At 32.0% G+C, this 18,813-nt stretch overlaps 1 protein-coding gene across 1 annotated transcript in view; it reads left to right on the top strand.

The window, feature by feature from the left end:
- LOC144834549 (uncharacterized) overlaps nt 1-18,813 on the top strand; it is a 37,409-nt gene that overhangs the window by 13,264 nt on the left and 5,332 nt on the right. The window contains exons 4-5 of the mRNA XM_078689399.1: nt 3,592-3,696; nt 18,603-18,707. Coding sequence (XP_078545525.1) covers nt 3,592-3,696; nt 18,603-18,707 — 210 coding nt within the window. The remainder of the gene's footprint in view (nt 1-3,591; nt 3,697-18,602; nt 18,708-18,813) is intronic.

Here is an 18,813-nt window from a genome sequence, read left to right on the forward strand (position 1 = left end):
AACTTTTGAATAATGTTTATATGACAACATTTACTAAGAACCAATATTAAACACACAATCTACTCTATACTATAACTGCGGCCACTTCTTTGAGTTGGGATAAAACGTAATAGAAAGACAGAATGCGTGTAATCATGCCACAATGGAGATAATTACCTCCGCCAAGGAGGTTATGTTTTCACCCCTGTATGTTTGTGTGTGTGTGTTTGTGTGTGTGTGTGTGTGTGTGTTTGTGTGTCTGTGAACAGCCTGGAGGCCACAGTTTTTATCCGATTCTCACCAAATTTGGCAACAATGATCTATGCCCCAAAAGCTCGGACGAGTCGAATTTGAGGGGAAAAGGTCGTAGGTCAAGGTCACAACTAACAAAAAACTATTTTACTGCCTAGAGACCACAGTTTTAATCCGATCCTCACCAAACTTAGCCACAATGATCAATGACACATCATATAATTGTGGTTAATCTTGAAGGGTCAGGGTCAAAGATCAAGGTCCACAAAAAACAAAAAAAAAAGAAATTAAAAAGAAATTTAAAAAAAAAAACCTCAGTGGGACTTGAACCAGCGATCTCAACTGTGAGAGGCTGTATACATAACCATTACACCACACTGTCATCCACAACTTTGTAGTGTGCAGTTAACATATTTACACTTATTAGAACTAATAAAAAAAATGTAAAAAAAAATATTCAGGGGGCATTTTATGTAGGGGAACTTTACAGTAGACGGAGGTTTGTACTCTCGGAGTAACCTCTAGTTTTTTGTATAATAGTATGACATAACATTTAGAAATCGCAATACATCTAACGATAGCATCGTCTCAACTAACTACACTAGCTAGTGAGATTTCAAATATACGTAGGCTAACATGGTATTTTATGCAAATTATTCCCGATGAGCATATCTTCAACAACAATTACATAATCATTAACTCAGTTACACATACTGCCGTTACATGGCTCCTTTCAATATTTACACCAATCTTTTCATATTAAATTATTGTTTGTGTTGCGTTGTCTTATATCACTGTTAAGTTTACCATTGATAGGCATATCTAAAAAATATGCCTTACTACTTGTTGGCTGCTTTAAGGGGAATGAACATTCAATACATTTAATGTGATTTATAGTTCATTTTATCTGTCTGTTATAAAACCATTCTGAAGCATGCAACTAGTGTGGAATGAGCGAATATATTTTAGTTCTGAAGCAATTCAACAACTTTACGCGATTCGTCATCAATTTAATCGGCCAACCGCCTTTGTTTGTTAAGAACTACCTGGTGAAGAAATGTAGAACTACTCACTCATCCGGTATCTGAAATCAATTGCTTACTGTAGCACGCACGGCTCTACTGACTATATCACTCGGATTAGAAGATGTTTTCTATGTTTGCATCGTTGTTTTTTTTACCTGGGGTAACTTTGGCTTTAGCTAATAGTAGAGAAATAGAAGGAATATTATCATGAGTCATCAATCTTAAATACGTGCATTGACCACATACTACTTCACTAGCATCTGAGATATAATGAATGTCTGCCTCGGTTTGACTTCTCCGAACCCTTATGGTTTGTAGCATCCACTAACTTGTAGTTTTCCAGCAGATGAACAATGTCATCATACCATTCGGATTATATTTTGATTTTAGAATAAAAATATCTTTTAGGAATAGAACATTCTGCACTAAGTGATGCAGTGAGAGGAGAATGTCGAGAATCCCTATCCAAACTCCAAGTAGGCCTATCATTAATTTAATTCGTTAGTGGCTGAGAGTAAGCCAAATAGATTATGAAAAATTCATAAACAATGTTATGATTTTCAACATAGAAAAGCGCAACAAAACGAGCGATTTGGGTCAATGGTGTAAAACTTATTATGTATAAATGGATTTAAAAACATGGCATGCTCAACAGGTCAACAATATTTTTTATTTAAAAATTTAAACAAAGGCGAGGCTTATTGAACGACACAATTCTATGAGATAATAGGTTACACTCTCTATAAGCTTCAATATTTCACACGCATTCAATATAAATTATGTTGGAATGGAAGAATACTTAATTAAAATTACAAACATATACACATTGTGACTAAACTAAGACTAGGAATATTATAACTAGAAAAAGGAAGATGGAATCGTATTAGGCCTAATAGAAATGATAGATGCAAATTATGCTCTCTACAATCAATTGAAGATGAATTCCCTTTAGTTTATTCAGATAGTAGAACTAAGTATATGTTTTCCTCTTACACAAATAATCCATCTAAATTAAAATATAATGTCCTTATGTCTACTACAAATACTGATCTCATTACTAAACTCAGAAAATATTTTTAAACGCACTCTATACATTGTATGTTTGCCGTCTGGTTTATTGAAACTACCCCCTCTATAATTATTTAACGGCAAACTTGAGGGAAAGAGACGAGATACATTGTTGTTGTTGTTAAATCTCACAGTTGATAAATAGTAGTTTGTTATAATTTTTACGCATTTATTGTGATTTTGAGATCCTCATCTCTCTTCCAAGAAGTTTTTTTATGACACTGGCCAAATGTAGTGAAACAGATTTTGCTACTTGTTTATTTGTTAGTTAAACGAGCATGTTTTGCGACGTTGGCAAGCATCCACAGCTAGGAAAGGTGAAATACAGTACAAAGAGGCAATGAAGTACTGTATATGAGAATGTTTGATAATAACTATGTAGGCCCTAAACCACAATACTTTAATTTGTGAAAAATGTAATAATGATGAAATACCAACAACCTCTGAGAAATGTAAAACAAATTGTCCTGCTTGTCACATATTAAATAAATAATAGTAAAGATATGATAAAATTGGTAAAATACAGACAGTACGACACTTTATTGATACATATTGGTAGCGTTGACAGAGATTTACTATTATTTAAATCATTAACGTTATTATTCGTAGTAGTATAAAAAAATTGGTAAAATACAGACAGTACAATACACCTATAGGATAAATACAAATGCAACAAATATAACAAAAAGGCAAATGTCATATAACTCGAAACATACACATAGCTTGCATTCAAAAGCCTCATATAGCAAATGGGAGAAACGAATTACGTAATTTTTTTTTCCATTGTAGGATGAAGGTGGGATGGATAATAGATTAATAATATAACAAAATATTTATTGAATTCACCGTAGAGTGTATTGTTGGAATTTGCAATTATGTTTTGAAGGCGGTTTGGTAAATACAGATCTACAAATTCAGTATTCATTAAAGTTTACTTGAATCTAAACGAAATGTCTAGGCTTAGGAATATGTTTATTAATTTAATAAATTATATTATTTAAAGTTATTAACCATCACCATATGAGTTACGATATTTAAACATCATGTACTGTCAGCTGTCGAATTTTAGATTAAACAAGATGCTAAAATCAATACTTTTAAAATGATCATTGCTAAATAATCTGCATGTCTTAATTGAAATCAGTTAGTCATTATTTTCTTAATACCAGGTATTTCTATATAATTTACATTCCCTCTTAATGAATTAGAAAATGAATGTAGAAAAGAAAAATATGAAATATAATAATACTAACTTTCTTCTTTCCAGTATGGAAACACACCGCTACATGAACACCTTGAGTCTGGCAGGAGTAATGTAAAGATAGTCAACAGTCTCATAGCCAACGGAGCCTCAGTCACAGCAACAAACAATGTAAATTACTCTTATACAATTATTTAAAAATCCATAGCGTAATTATTTGAATTATCTCCCGTTATAAGCAAATCCTAGATTTGTTTAATGTGTTTTTCTTTGGAAAAGTGTATAGTTATTATCAAAGGAAAAATACAATTTAAAATATATTAAAAATTGTGTAGCTGTAGCGTTTTAGATTGAACAAGAGCCTAAATTAGTATTTTTAAAATGTGTTCATTGCTAACCCTTCTGTATTATAATAATTAAAATCATTTATTATCAAAGCAAAACTACAATTTAAAATATATTAAAAATCGTGCAGCTGACGATAGCATCGTCTCAACTAACTACACTAGCTAGTGATATTTCTAATATACGTAGGCTAACATGGTATTTTATGTAAATTATTCCCGATGAGCATATCTTCAACAACAATTACATAATCATTAACTCAGTTACACATACTGCCGGTACATGGCTCCTCGCAATATTTACACCAATCTTTTCATATTAAATTATTGCATGTGTTTTGTTGTCTTATATCACTGTTAAGTTTACCTTTGATAGGCATATCTAAAAAATATGCCTTACTACTTGTTGGTTCCTCTAAGGGGAATGAACATTCAATACATTTAATGTGATTTATAGTTCATTTTATCTGTCATAAAACCATTCTGAAGCAACTTTGTCAACATTAGTGTGGAATGAGCGAATATATTTTAGTTCTGAAGCAACAACCTTATACGCGATTCGTCATCGATTTCGGCCAACCGCCTTTGATTGTTAAGAACTACCTGGTGAAGAAATGTAGAACTACTCACCCATCCGGTATCTGAAATCAATTGCTTACTGTAGCACGCACGTCTCTACTGATTATATCACTCGGATTAAGAGATGTTTTCTATGTTTGCATCGTTGTTTTTTTTAGCTGGGGTAACTTTGGCTTTAGCTAATAGTAGAGAAATAGAAGGAATATTATCATGAGTCATCAATCTTAAATACGTGCATTGACCACATACTACTTCACTAGCATCTGAGATATAATGAATGTCTGCCTCGGTTTGACTTCTCCGAACCCTTATGGTTTGTAGCATCCACTAACTTGTAGTTTTCCAGCAGATGAACAATGTCATCATACCATTCGGATTATATTTTGATTTTAGAATAAAAATATCTTTTAGGAATAGAACATTCTGCACTAAGTGATGCAGTGAGAGGAGAATGTCGAGAATCCCTATCCAAACTCCAAGTAGGCCTATCATTAATTTAATTCGTTAGTGGCTGAGAGTAAGCCAAATAGATTATGAAAAATTCATAAACAATGTTATGATTTTCAACATAGAAAAGCGCAACAAAACGAGCGATTTGGGTCAATGGTGTAAAACTTATTATGTATAAATGGATTTAAAAACATGGCATGCTCAACAGGTCAACAATATTTTTTATTTAAAAATTTAAACAAAGGCGAGGCTTATTGAACGACACAATTCTATGAGATAATAGGTTACACTCTCTATAAGCTCCAATATTTCACACGCATTCAATATAAATTATGTTGGAATGGAAGAATACTTAATTAAAATTACAAACATATACACATTGTGACTAAACTAAGACTAGGAATATTATAACTAGAAAAAGGAAGATGGAATCGTATTAGGCCTAATAGAAATGATAGATGCAAATTATGCTCTCTACAATCAATTGAAGATGAATTCCCTTTAGTTTATTCAGATAGTAGAACTAAGTATATGTTACGTTTTCCTCTTACACAAATAATCCATCTAAATTAAAATATAATGTCCTTATGTCTACTACAAATACTGATCTCATTACTAAACTCAGAAAATATTTTTAAACGCACTCTATACATTGTATGTTTGCCGTCTGGTTTATTGAAACTACCCCCTCTATAATTATTTAACGGCAAACTTGAGGGAAAGAGACGATTGTTGTTGTTGTTAAATCTCACAGTTGATAAATAGTAGTTTGTTATAATTGTTGTTTGATTCAATTTTTTACGCATTTATTGTGATTTTGAGATCCTCATCTCTCTTCCAAGAAGTTTTTTTTATGACACTGGCCAAATGTGGTGAAACAGATTTTGCTACTTGTTTATTTGTTAGTTAAACGAGCATGTTTTGCGACGTTGGCAAGCATCCACAGCTAGGAAAGGTGAAATACAGTACAAAGAGGCAATGAAGTACTGTATATGAGAATGTTTGATAATAACTATGTAGGCCCTAAACCACAATACTTTAATTTGTGAAAAATGTAATAATGATGAAATACCAACAACCTCTGAGAAATGTAAAACAAATTGTCCTGCTTGTCACATATTAAATAAATATAGTAAAGATATGATAAAATTGGTAAAATACAGACAGTACGACACTTTATTGATACATATTGGTAGCGTTGACAGAGATTTACTATTATTTAAATCATTAACGTTATTATTCGTAGTAGTTTAAAAAAATTGGTAAAATACAGACCGTTACGACACCTATAGGATAAAATACAAATGCAACAAATATAACAAAAAGGCAAATGTCATATAACTCGAAACATACACATAGCTTGCATTCAAAAGCCTCATATAGCAAATGGGAGAAACGAATTACGTAATTTTTTTTTCCATTGTAGGATGAAGGTGGGATGGATAATAGATTAATAATATAACAAAATATTTATTGAATTCACCGTAGAGTGTATTGTTGGAATTTGCAATTATGTTTTGAAGGCGGTTTGGTAAATACAGATCTACAAATTCAGTATTCATTAAAGTTTACTTGAATCTAAACGAAATGTCTAGGCTTAGGAATATGTTTATTAATTTATTAATAAATTATATTATTTAAAGTTATTAACCATCACCATATGATTTACGATATTTAAACATCATGTACTGTCAGCTGTCGAATTTTAGATTAAACAAGACGCTAAAATCAATACTTTCAAAATGATGTGCATTGCTAAATCCTCTGCATGTCTTAATTGAAATCAGTTAGTCATTATTTTCTTAATACCAGGTATTTCTATATAATTTACATTCACTCTTAATGAATTAGAAAATTAATGTAGAAAAGGATAAATATGAAATATAATAATACTAACTTTCTTCTTTCCAGGTTGGAAACACACCGCTACATGAACACGTTAAGTTTGGCAGTGGTAATGTAGAGATAGTGAACAGTCTCATAGCTCATGGAGCATCAATCACGGCAACAAACAATGTAAATTACTCTTATACAATGATTTAAAAATTAATTAATGATTTTAAAAGTTAATTTACATTATCTCCCGTTATAAGCAAACCATAGATTCGTTTATGTGTTTTCATTGGGAAACAATATATAGTTATTATCAAAGCAAAAATACAATTTAAAATATATTAAAAATCGTGCAGCTAACGATAGCATGGTCTCAACTAACTACCGTACACAGCTAGTGAGATTTCTAATATACGTAGGCTAACATGGTATTTTATGCAAATTATTCCCGATGAGCATATCTTCAACAACAATTATATAATCATTAAGTCAGTTACACATACTGCCGTTACATTGCTCCTTGCAATATTTACACCAATCTTTTCATATTATATTATTGCATGTGTTTTGTTGTATTATATCACTGTTAAGTTTACCATTGATAGGCATATCTAAAAAATATGCCTTACTACTTGTTGGCTCCTTTAAGGGGAATGAACATTCAATACATTTAATGTGATTTATAGTTCATTTTATCTGTCTGTTATAAAACCATTCTGAAACAACTTTGTAAACATTAGTGTGGAATGAGCGAATATATTTTAGTTCTGAAGCAACAACTTTACGCGATTCGTCATCGATTTCGGCCAACCGCCTTTGTTGTTAAGACCTACCAGGTGAAGAAATGTAGAACTACTCACTCATCCGGTAACTGAAATCAATTGCTTACTGCAGCACGTACGGCTCTACTATATCACTCGGATTAGAAGATGTTTTCTATGTTTGCATCGTTGTTTTTTTTACCTGGGGTAACTTTGGCTTTAGCTAATAGTAGAGAAATAGAAGGAATATTATCATGAGTCATCAATCTTAAATACGTGCATTGACCACATACTACTTCACTAGCATCTGAGATATAATGAATTTCTGCCTCGGCTTGACTTCGCCGAACCCTTATGGTTTGTAGCATCCACTAACTTGTAGTTTTCCAGCAGATGAACAATGTCATCATACCACTTGGATTATATTTTGATTTTAGAATAAAAATATCTTTTAGGAATAGAACATTCTGCACCAAGTGATGCAGTGAGAGGAGAATGTCGAGAATCCCTATCCAAACTCCAAGTAGGCCTATCATTAATTTAATTCGTTAGTGGCTGAGAGTAAGCCAAATAGATTATGAAAAATTCATAAACAATGTTATGATTTTCAACATAGAAAAGTGCAACAAAACGAGCGATTTGGGTCAATGGTGTAAAACTTATTATGTATAAATGGATTTAAAAACATGGCATGCTCAACAGGTCAACAATATTTTTTATTTCAAAATTTAAACAAAGGCGAGGCTTATTGAACGACACAATTCTATGAGATAATAGGTTACACTCTCTATAAGCTCCAATATTTCACACGCAATCAATATAAATTATGTTGGAACGGAAGAATACTTAATTAAAATTATAAACATAGACACATTGTGACTAAACTAAGACTAGGAATATTATAACTAGAAAAAGGAAGATGGAATCGTATTAGGCCTAATAGTAGCCTAATGATAAACTATGAAAATTATGCTCTCTACAATCAATTGAAGATAAATTCCCTTTAGTTTATTCAGATAGTAGAACTAAGTATGTTTTCCTCATACACAAATAATCCATCTAAATTAAAATATATTGTCCTTATGTCTACTACAAATACTGATCTCATTACTAAGCTCAGAAAATATTTTTAAACGCACTCTATACATTGTATGTTTGCCGTTTGCGCCAAAGTTTCAGAGCCATATATAAAGAGTTACGACATTGGATTATAGTCACGTGATATGCAGATCAATTTGTGTCAAACTTGTCTTCGTTAATGCATGTAAAGTATAGGAGCAAGAAAATACTTTAAACTTTTTCTTATATTTAAAAAAATGTAATTGCACATTTTACGGTGAAATATCGATGTGCACAGCGTACAGAAGTACTTGCGGCAAAGAATATTGCGCGCGCGTGCGCTAGTATACAAATAATGAATGTTTATGAGTGTAATGGTACAAATAATGGCATGAGGTGAATGATGAAAGGTTATATCAATGAGGCAACGCCGAGTTGATATAACCTTTCATCATTCACCAAATGCCATTATTTGTACCATTACACGAATATAAAACATTCATTATCTGTTTTATATAACATCTAAATAGATTCCTGTCATTTGAATCAAATAAAAGGTAGCCCTAGCCAAGAGGTCTACATTTCATTCACATTGATTAAAACAGTAACATTTGGTTTTTAATATTATATTAAATGTTATATTTATATGGATTTTATAAACACTCCAACTTTAGTGTCAATTATGTCAACAAACGACCAAACAATCTTAGGCCTAGCAAGGCTAAAACGCCTAGGCTAGGCCTAGCCTAAAATTAACAGGCCTAGCTAGGCTAGACCTAGTAGTAGTACTAGCTTGGCTGAAAGGCAAAACTTCGACAGACAATTGGAACTTATCTAGGCTAATTATGGTTTTCCAACGATTCCACGTCTTGTAGGGATGTCCCAATTAATTAATCAAAATCCTAAAAACGATCTAAAGGTAATTTAAATGCCTTTTTGAATGAAATTAGTACATATATACTGTATCTCCAAATCGTACACAAAAATCTGCTGCTGTTGCATATCTCGCGGTGGTGTTTACAAACAACAGAGGCAGGACAACAGGTGGCGCTGTTGTATTTCACAGTACAGAGCCATAATAATGTCACAGTAATTTGTACACCAGATTTTTTTTCATCCGCGAAACGTTTTTTTTTTTCGTACACAAATATGTTTAAAAAGTACTATTAAACGATCGTTTAATAGTGCGTACTATTGCACGCCATGTGACCCACATTCGTCCAATCAAATGACAGGAATTTATTTAGGTGTTTTGGAACGAAACATCCCATAACTACGTCCTATTAATAACAATTATGTAATATTTTCAATCCATAATGCATGCTTTGATGACTAAATAAAATAATAAAGTGTCGTGGATATATTTGTTAATATATTGAATAGGGTATGAACAATATTAAAATAATAAAGGCAAATTATTACAAATAAAATGATGAACGAGTCTCTGAAAGTTTGTGTCAAAAACACACAGAGAGCCATATACTGTATAAAAAGAGGGGTGATTTGTGTGTTTTTTGTATTGGTTCATGCTTTGATGTATCCTGACTTGCATGTAGGCCCTAGCATTTATTCTTTTGTTATTATAGACACAATATATATATGTTACCAAATTAATACCATTAAAAAGATTAATTACTGAAATAAAAACGGAATATAAGCGTTATTTCATAGACAAAAAAAATCTAAAAATAACGCATTAACTACAGGAAAACGCTATACAAAATAGACGCGCGCGCCCTCAGCGTGCGAATTCTTTGACACAAAAATGGCTTCTAATTTTCAATGTCGTAACTCTTTATATATAATTATGGCTCTGCAAAGTTTCAGAGCCATATATAGAGAGAGTTACGACTTCGAATGGATTACTAAAGCCATGTTTGTGTCCAACTATTCCTATGTAGCTTATGGAGTTGAATCTTTTGTTTTGAAAATGTATAACGTTCAAAAGGCTTTAATTATCGAATTTAATATCAAAACAATCAATTTGATTAAAGGTTTTTGTTAAAATAATAAAAAAATTATAAAGTTACTGCGAACATGATTAAAAACAACAAAAATAGCAATTTCGGAACGGCTCTGGTTGTGCGCTCCATGCACGCTCTACGCGTGCGCGTTTAGTTTGTACAGCGATTCTCTATAGTAATGCATTGTTTTTACATGTTGTTGTTTAAAAATCATGTTCGCAGTAACTTTATGATTTCGTTATTATCTTAACAAAAACATTTAAACAAATTGATTGTTTTGATATTAAATTCGATATTTAAAGCCTTGTGAATGTTATACATTTTTTAAGCAAATGACTCGACTCCATACGCTACATAGGCATAGTTGGACACAAACATGGCCGGTGTGCACACCACGTGACTTTCTAAAATCCGTGAACGCAATGCCGTAACTCTCTCTATTATTATATGGCTCTAAAAAAAAAAAAAAAAATAAAAAAAAAAAAAATAAAAAAACTACCCCCTCTATAATTATTATTATTATTATTATTATTATCAAAGATCTTATATACTAAAGATAGGACACTCTCGGAATTTTACGTGCAATTTATGTAACACACATGGAGCTCATTTTATAGGGCGCCCTCTCGCTCAAACAAGTAGATTTATGGATCAGATATGTCTACTATATTGTAACTGAATACTCAATTTTTTTCATCACAATAATAATGTGCGATTAAATTATAATAAATTATTTCCTGTACTTTGTATATCTCTATTTGTTTTAATTACTGAATATTGTTGTTATTATTGAATGTTTATCATCATCATCCTCAAAATCATCATTTAGGAGTAATCATCACTCACATCACTACTACTTATTTATGCGAGTCGGTCCCTCTGGTATTAACAACACTAAGCGCATCGTATTCCGTTTTTGTTCTTGATATGTTCTTCCTTTTCATCCAGCAGCAAAACAGTATAGATTAGGAAAATATAGTAGTCAAATAGTGTGTTATAAACAATTAAAAAAGAACAAGAAGTCACTTTTTGAAAATCACTACTTCGACTATTTTATTGCAGTAATTTTTAGGAATATATTTATAAACAATCATAGGCTTAAGCCTACAGTCATGACATGAAACAGATTATGATAGTCAATTCTGAGACAATTCATACTAGGACTACTGTATTATGTACCCATCATTCGCCATGACATTCATTTGTTATTATAATTTATTTAAAACCTGAGATAGCAATTAGTTATGTTATAGTAGTCTCAGTTTAAAATTAACTCAAAAGCTATTGCAAAATGATGCACGTGCCACCCAGAGGAAATATAAAAAATGTAGAAACATTCAAATAAAATCATCATATTTATAATTATTCAATCATCATACCAGACCGTCGTAATGATCATCATTTCTAGCCGATAATGCACAGACTGAGGCGCGTACAGACCTCCTACAACTTTATGGCATACCTCATAAATGTGATACTTTAATTAATTTTTCACTCTTCTTCTTATCACTGATTATGTCTCTGTTGAAGAATTTAACAGCATAGAATATGCGTAGGTTTACGTACGTTTCAATTAGCAATGTTTCAATTGCTGGTGAACAAACATTCAACTTCATATAGGAACTAGCTGCTTTGGGTCTTCCAGTTTTCGATTGGTTTCTCGCATCGCACTGTTTACAGATATCGCAATTGTGCTTTACACTTGCTTTCTTGACGACGTAACCGGCTACATATACTAAAGTATTTAGCTGAGTCATCTCAAAGTCTTCTAAGCAGCAGTCGTCGTCAGTGGTGGAATCGTTGTCTTCTTGATCGGCAACATGATGCGATGATGATGATGATGATTGGGCCATCATTATTGCATCAATTCCATCTAGCTGTCGATCAGTGTCTTCTAGGCAATTCGAATTCCCTGACGGAATTAACATCCTGTTGCACATAACTTCCTTCAGGGAGGCTCTAAATTCATCTGCCATCGGGTAATAGCGATGACCCCCTCTCCCTCTGACAATAGAAAATAAGTTCTCAAGGCAATCTTGATTTAGTCTGCCTGTGAGTATAAACTTAAAGGCGTGATTGTTGATTAATCAGTATTTGAGATTCTTCGAAATGAATATTGCACAAGTGGCAATTACGTGTAAATAGGAACTTGGTTTCCTTCTCAAATCCGCGCGTCGTGTGTTCTGGGCCCATTTTGCGCACCTGTAAATTAATAATTGTCTAGTGAGTTTTTGCTTTATCATAATTAACGTTTACGTAATTATAGGACGTCTACGTGCATGCTAATTGATTTTCAAATTGGTTAAAAATCAAATACTTAAGCCTAACCTAAAACCACTAACTAACTAACGGTTGAATTTCATAAATATTAAGTATAAGATTCAATTAAAAATTGTTTGTTAGGGCTACTCAACGGATAAGTAATATAACCAGGGAACAATAAAAATAGTGTAATTTCACTGATATTATAACTAATCATAATGTCCTAGCCTAATAATGAATTATTTCATGCGTTAATATACTGTAATGTAAACGGCTAGTTAAATTAAACGAAATAAAATAACCATGAGACAGAAAGCAAATATTAACCATGAGACGGAAAGCATAAAATAATCAAGATCACAATTTGTTTATATTAAGTATTATTATTATTATTTTTTGTATAATGTAAAAAGAGGGACTAGGCCTACAGCGACATGCCAATTGGGCTTCTTGTAGTCTTTCGACCAAATGTTTACTTATATGCCAACAATTGTAATGATATATATTTGGTCAATAAATGTTTCTTGAATTGAAAGTTTTAAAAATTGTTTGTTAAGGGTACTAGGCCTAGCCTAAATGTTAAAGGATAAGTAATATAACCAGGGAACAGTGAAATTAGTGTAATTTCACTGTTATATAACTAATGTACTAGCCTAGTAGGCCTAGCCTAGGCCTAGTAGCCTAATAATGATAATAATAATCATTTCATACGTTTAATTATTAATAATAGGCCTAACTAGCCTAGTTTATTAATATAGCCTAGGCCTAGCCTATGTATAAATTGAATAGTAAAAAAAAGTAAAGTAAGATTAGGCTAGTCCCTATGCCTACATAGTCATAGCATATGTTAAGATGTACTAGGCTACTTAGGCCTATTTAATTACATAAATTTACCTGATCTTGTCTTTGGAAAAATTGTAAAACTTAAGTTCTGGGTTGGCCTTTCAATTGCTTTTACAATTAATTGCAGCACAGTACATCCCTCCACTTTTTCTCTTTTCATTCAGTGTTTCTTAACCATACAAACTTTGGCGCGACTTCTCAATCCCATTTTATAAAGAATATTGCGATCGTCACGCAAAAGTTCGTTACTTGTTTAAGCGAGGGGGCGCACTATAATTTGACGCTTCTAAAGTGTTACGCGTAAACGCGGGTAGTGTCACATCTTTAGATTATAAGATCTTTGTTATTATTTAACGGCAAGCTAGAGGGGGAAGAAAGAGACGAGATACATTGTTGTTGTTGACGGTTTTGCTTGCTCTCAACTCAAGCATGTATTTAAATCTCACAGTTGATAAATAGGCCTAGGCCTAGTAGTTTGTTAGTATTGTTGTTTGATTCAATTTTAACGCATTTATTGAAGTTTGTTATGACACTGGCCAAATGTGGTGAGACAGATTTTGTTACTTGTTTATTTGTTATTTGATAGAAACGAGCATTTTAGCCCTAGGCCTACTAGGCTAGCCCTAGAGGCTAGCCAAATTGTGAGGCCCTATATATACTCCGTATAGGCCTATGTGTAGCGGTGGGCTAGCAACGTTGTAGGTTTTATTTAATCCTGTTGTGTTGCATTTCTTTCTAGTTTTCACCGGATTGTAAGAAAGTACATTAATAAAGAATAGTTTCCGAAATGTCATATAAGCTAGGCCTAGGCCTAGTGTGTTTCTTTATTGACCTTACCTCGGGTTGGCACCGGCACATGTATATTATTTCGGCCAAAGACCATAATAATAAGTGTTTCTTGGATCCTTCAAAGGAACGAAAGAAATTAACCAACTGGTCCGTAATTCAGATGCTAACGGTTCGTCCAAGTCTTAATTCTGCTTGCACATAGCCTGTAACACTTTCCTGTAATGTACAGGAGCTGCGAAACTAAATGGATCATAAATCGAACAAATAGAACCTAAAACAGTTCTCATCTATATCTATAAGTGTCTTTTAAAATACAAGCAACAAATAAAATATATAAAATGCATATAACTGGAAAATAAAGAGAAAGAACAGAAACGCGGACATTGGTGATAACTGATAACTGTAGATGCACATGACTTGAAGTCAGCTTTCGGAAGCGTAAACCCAACAATGGATCGTAAAAACCAGCCGATCACTGACGGGGGTGAATTATGCGGCGTTGGCAAGCATCCACAGCTTGGAAAGGGGAAATACAGCACAAAGAGGCAAAGTACTGTATATGAGAATAGTTGACAATACTATTTAGGCTCTAAACCACAGTATTTTAATTCGTGATAAATGTAATAATGATGAAATACCAAATAGCTCTGAGAAATGTAAAATAAATTGTCCTTCTTGTCACTTATTATATAAATATAGTAAAAATATGGGAAAATGGGTAAAATGCAGACAGTACGACACCCATAAGATAAAATACAAAAGCAACAAATATTTAAAAACCGTCCACCCGAATTACGTAATATTTTCTTTTTTCATTGTAGAATGAAGGTGGGATGGATAATAGATTAATAATATAAACAATATTTATTGAATTAACCGTAGAGTGTATTGGTGGAATTCGCAATTATTTTTTGAAGGCGGTTTGATAAATACATACAGATCTACAAATTCAGTATTCACAAAGTTTACTTGAATCTAAACGAAATGTATAGGATCATTTGATGTTTATATCATCATTTCAATTAGCCACGCGTGAAAAAGAGGAATTCAAAACTCATGAAACAAATTGTCAGCAACAAGATCAAATTTTGTCGGCGACTATCACAATTTAATTATGTACAGGTAACACCCTTGCAGGTCCAGTTTTGTTAGGCACTTCATTTCAAAAGATGCCATTTACCTACGGAATTTTATAGGCAATCATAAATAAATTCTTGTTAACCGTGTCATACATCGTAAAAGCAAGAAAACATTTCAACTCGACCTAACGTCAGGAAGGACATACTTTGTGATACATTCAACTATCGTAAGGAAGGAATCAGCACATGTAATGATCTTAATCTTTGCGGTTCAACGCGGTCATGATCATTTTTTGTCCACCTTAGTTTTTGGTCAACTGATTGGAAGGCAAGCGTTATCGTAAGATAATGGCGCAATCGGAAACAGAAGCAGGTCTTACGCCGACTGGAAACCAGGCTTAAAGGGTGATGTGCTGGATCGCTTCCCGCAAGTTGGTGTCCTTTCTACTAATGATATCGTTCAGTCACATTTCATGTGATGCTTTATTGATACAGTTTGGTAGCGTAGACAGAGATTTATTAATAAAAATCAGTAACGTTATAATTCGTAGTAGTTAAAAAGTTAATTTTAGTCAGCTCTCGTTTTAAACAAACAGGTAGCATCATAGAACCATTTTCAAGATCAAGTATACAAAATAATAATATTAAGTTCACTAAGCACCAAATTGGTCGGCTATCTCTTTTTTTGTCATTACATTTTGTAATAAAATGATAAATTAAACGTCCTTTAATAAATAATAATAATAATTAAATTAATCATAGTTATTAACTATCACCATAAAAATTACGATATTTAAACATCATGTACAGCTGTCGAATTTTAGATTAAACAAGACGCTAAAATCAATACTTTCAAATGTTCATTGCTAACACATCTACTGTACAGTACATGTTCAAAGTTAAAATCAGTTTTTAAATGTTCATTGCTAACACCCCTGCACGTATAAGTTAACATCAGCTAGTTACATTACTTTCTTACTATCAGGTGTTTTCTTTACAGTTTACAGTCACTATTAATGAATTACAAAATGAATGTTAATTACTCGTTTACAATTAATTAATATTATTAACGTTATTGTCCGTATTAATTAACACTCAATAGTTAATATAAATGAGCTCACGTATAAACCAACCCTGTATTTGTATAATTTGTTTTTCATTGTGAAACACAAGTAATATTTTTGTTATCAAAGTAAGATAATTATAATTTAAAAGTATTTTAAACATCATTTAACAAGACGCTAAAATCAATACTTTTTTTTGTGTTTTTCATTGGAAAAGTGTATATAATATATCTATCTATATAATCTACAGTAACTCTCAATAAACTACAAAATTAATATAGAAAAGGAAAATATGTAATATAGTAATACCTGTATTCTTTGAAAAAAAGCGTCAAGTTTAATCTAACTTTCTTCTTTCCAGAATGGAAACACACCGCTACATAGACACGTTTGGTTTGGCCGTGGTAATGTAGAGATAGTGAACAGTCTGATAGCTCACGAAGCATCAATCACAGCAACAGACAATGTAAATTACTCTTTTACCATGACTTCAAATCATTAACGTAATTATTTGTATTAGTTAACACTACAAGTTAATTTACATTATCTCCCGTTATAAGCAAACCCTAGATTTGTTTAATGTGTTTTTCATTGGAAAAGTGTATATAATATATCTATCTATATAATCTACAGTAACTTTCAATAAACTACAAAATTAATATAGAAAAGGAAAATATGTAATATATTAATACCTGTATTCTTGAAAAAAAAGCGTCAAGTTTAATCTAACTTTCTTCTTTCCAGGATGGAAACACACCGCTACATACACACGTTAATTCTGGTCGTGGTGAGGTAGAGATAGTGAACAGGCTCCTATCCCACGGAGCATCAGTTACAGCAACAAACAAAGTAAATTACTCTTTTACAATGATTTAAAAATCAATAACGTAATTACTCGTATTAGATAACACTACAAGTTAATTTACATTATCTCCCGTTATAAGCAAACCCTAGATTTGTTTAATGTGTTTTTCATTGGAAAAGTGTATATATAATATATCTATCTATATAATCTACAGTAACTTTCAATAAACTACAAAATTAATATAGAAAAGGAAAATATGTAATATATTAATACCTGTATTCTTGAAAAAAAAGCGTCAAGTTTAATCTAGTTAACTTTCTTCTTTCCAGGATGGAAACACACCGCTACATACACACGTTAATTATGGTCGTGGTGAGGTAGAGATAGTGAACAGGCTCCTATCCCACGGAGCATCAGTTACAGCAACAAACAAAGTAAATTACTCTTTTACAATGATTTAAAAATCAATAACGTAATTACTCGTATTAGATAACACTACAAGTTAATTTAAATTGTCTCCCATTATAAGCAAACCCTAGATTCGTTTAATGTGTTTTTCATTGGTATAAAGTGTATAGTTATTATCAAAGCAAAAATACAATTTAAAATATATTTAAAATCGTGTAGCTGTAGCATTTTAGATTGAACAAGACGCTAAATTAATACTGTGTTCATTGCTAGCCCGTCTTTATTATAATAATTAAAATCAACAAGTTGTATTATTTGCTTAATACTAGGTCTTTCTATATAATTTACATTCACTCTTAATGAATTAGAAAATGAATGTAGAAAATGATAAATATGTAATATAATAATACCTGTACAATTTGCGTCAAGTTTAATCTAACTTTATTCTTTCCAGAATGGAAACACACTGCTACATACACACGTTTGGCATGGCAGTGGTAATGTAGAGATAGTGAACAGTCTGATAGCTCACGAAGCATCAATCACAGCAACAGACAATGTAAATTACTCTTTTACCATGACTTCAAATCATTAACGTAATTATTTGTATTAGTTAACACTACAAGTTAATTTACATTATCTCCCGTTATAAGCAAACCCTAGATTTGTTTAATGTGTTTTTCATTGGAAAAGTGTATATAATATATCTATCTATATAATCTACAGTAACTTTCAATAAACTACAAAATTAATATAGAAAAGGAAAATATGTAATATATTAATACCTGTATTCTTGAAAAAAAAGCGTCAAGTTTAATCTAACTTTCTTCTTTCCAGGATGGAAACACACCGCTACATAAACACGTTATTTCTGGTCGTGGTGAGGTAGAGATAGTGAACAGGCTCCTATCCCACGGAGCATCAGTTACAGCAACAAACAAAGTAAATTACTCTTTTACAATGATTTAAAAATCAATAACGTAATTACTCGTATTAGATAACACTACAAGTTAATTTACATTATCTCCCGTTATAAGCAAACCCTAGA

The sequence above is a fragment of the Antedon bifida genome, chromosome 2 (genome assembly GCF_963402885.1).
Source record: "Antedon bifida chromosome 2, ecAntBifi1.1, whole genome shotgun sequence".
Taxonomy (NCBI): domain Eukaryota; kingdom Metazoa; phylum Echinodermata; class Crinoidea; order Comatulida; family Antedonidae; genus Antedon; species Antedon bifida.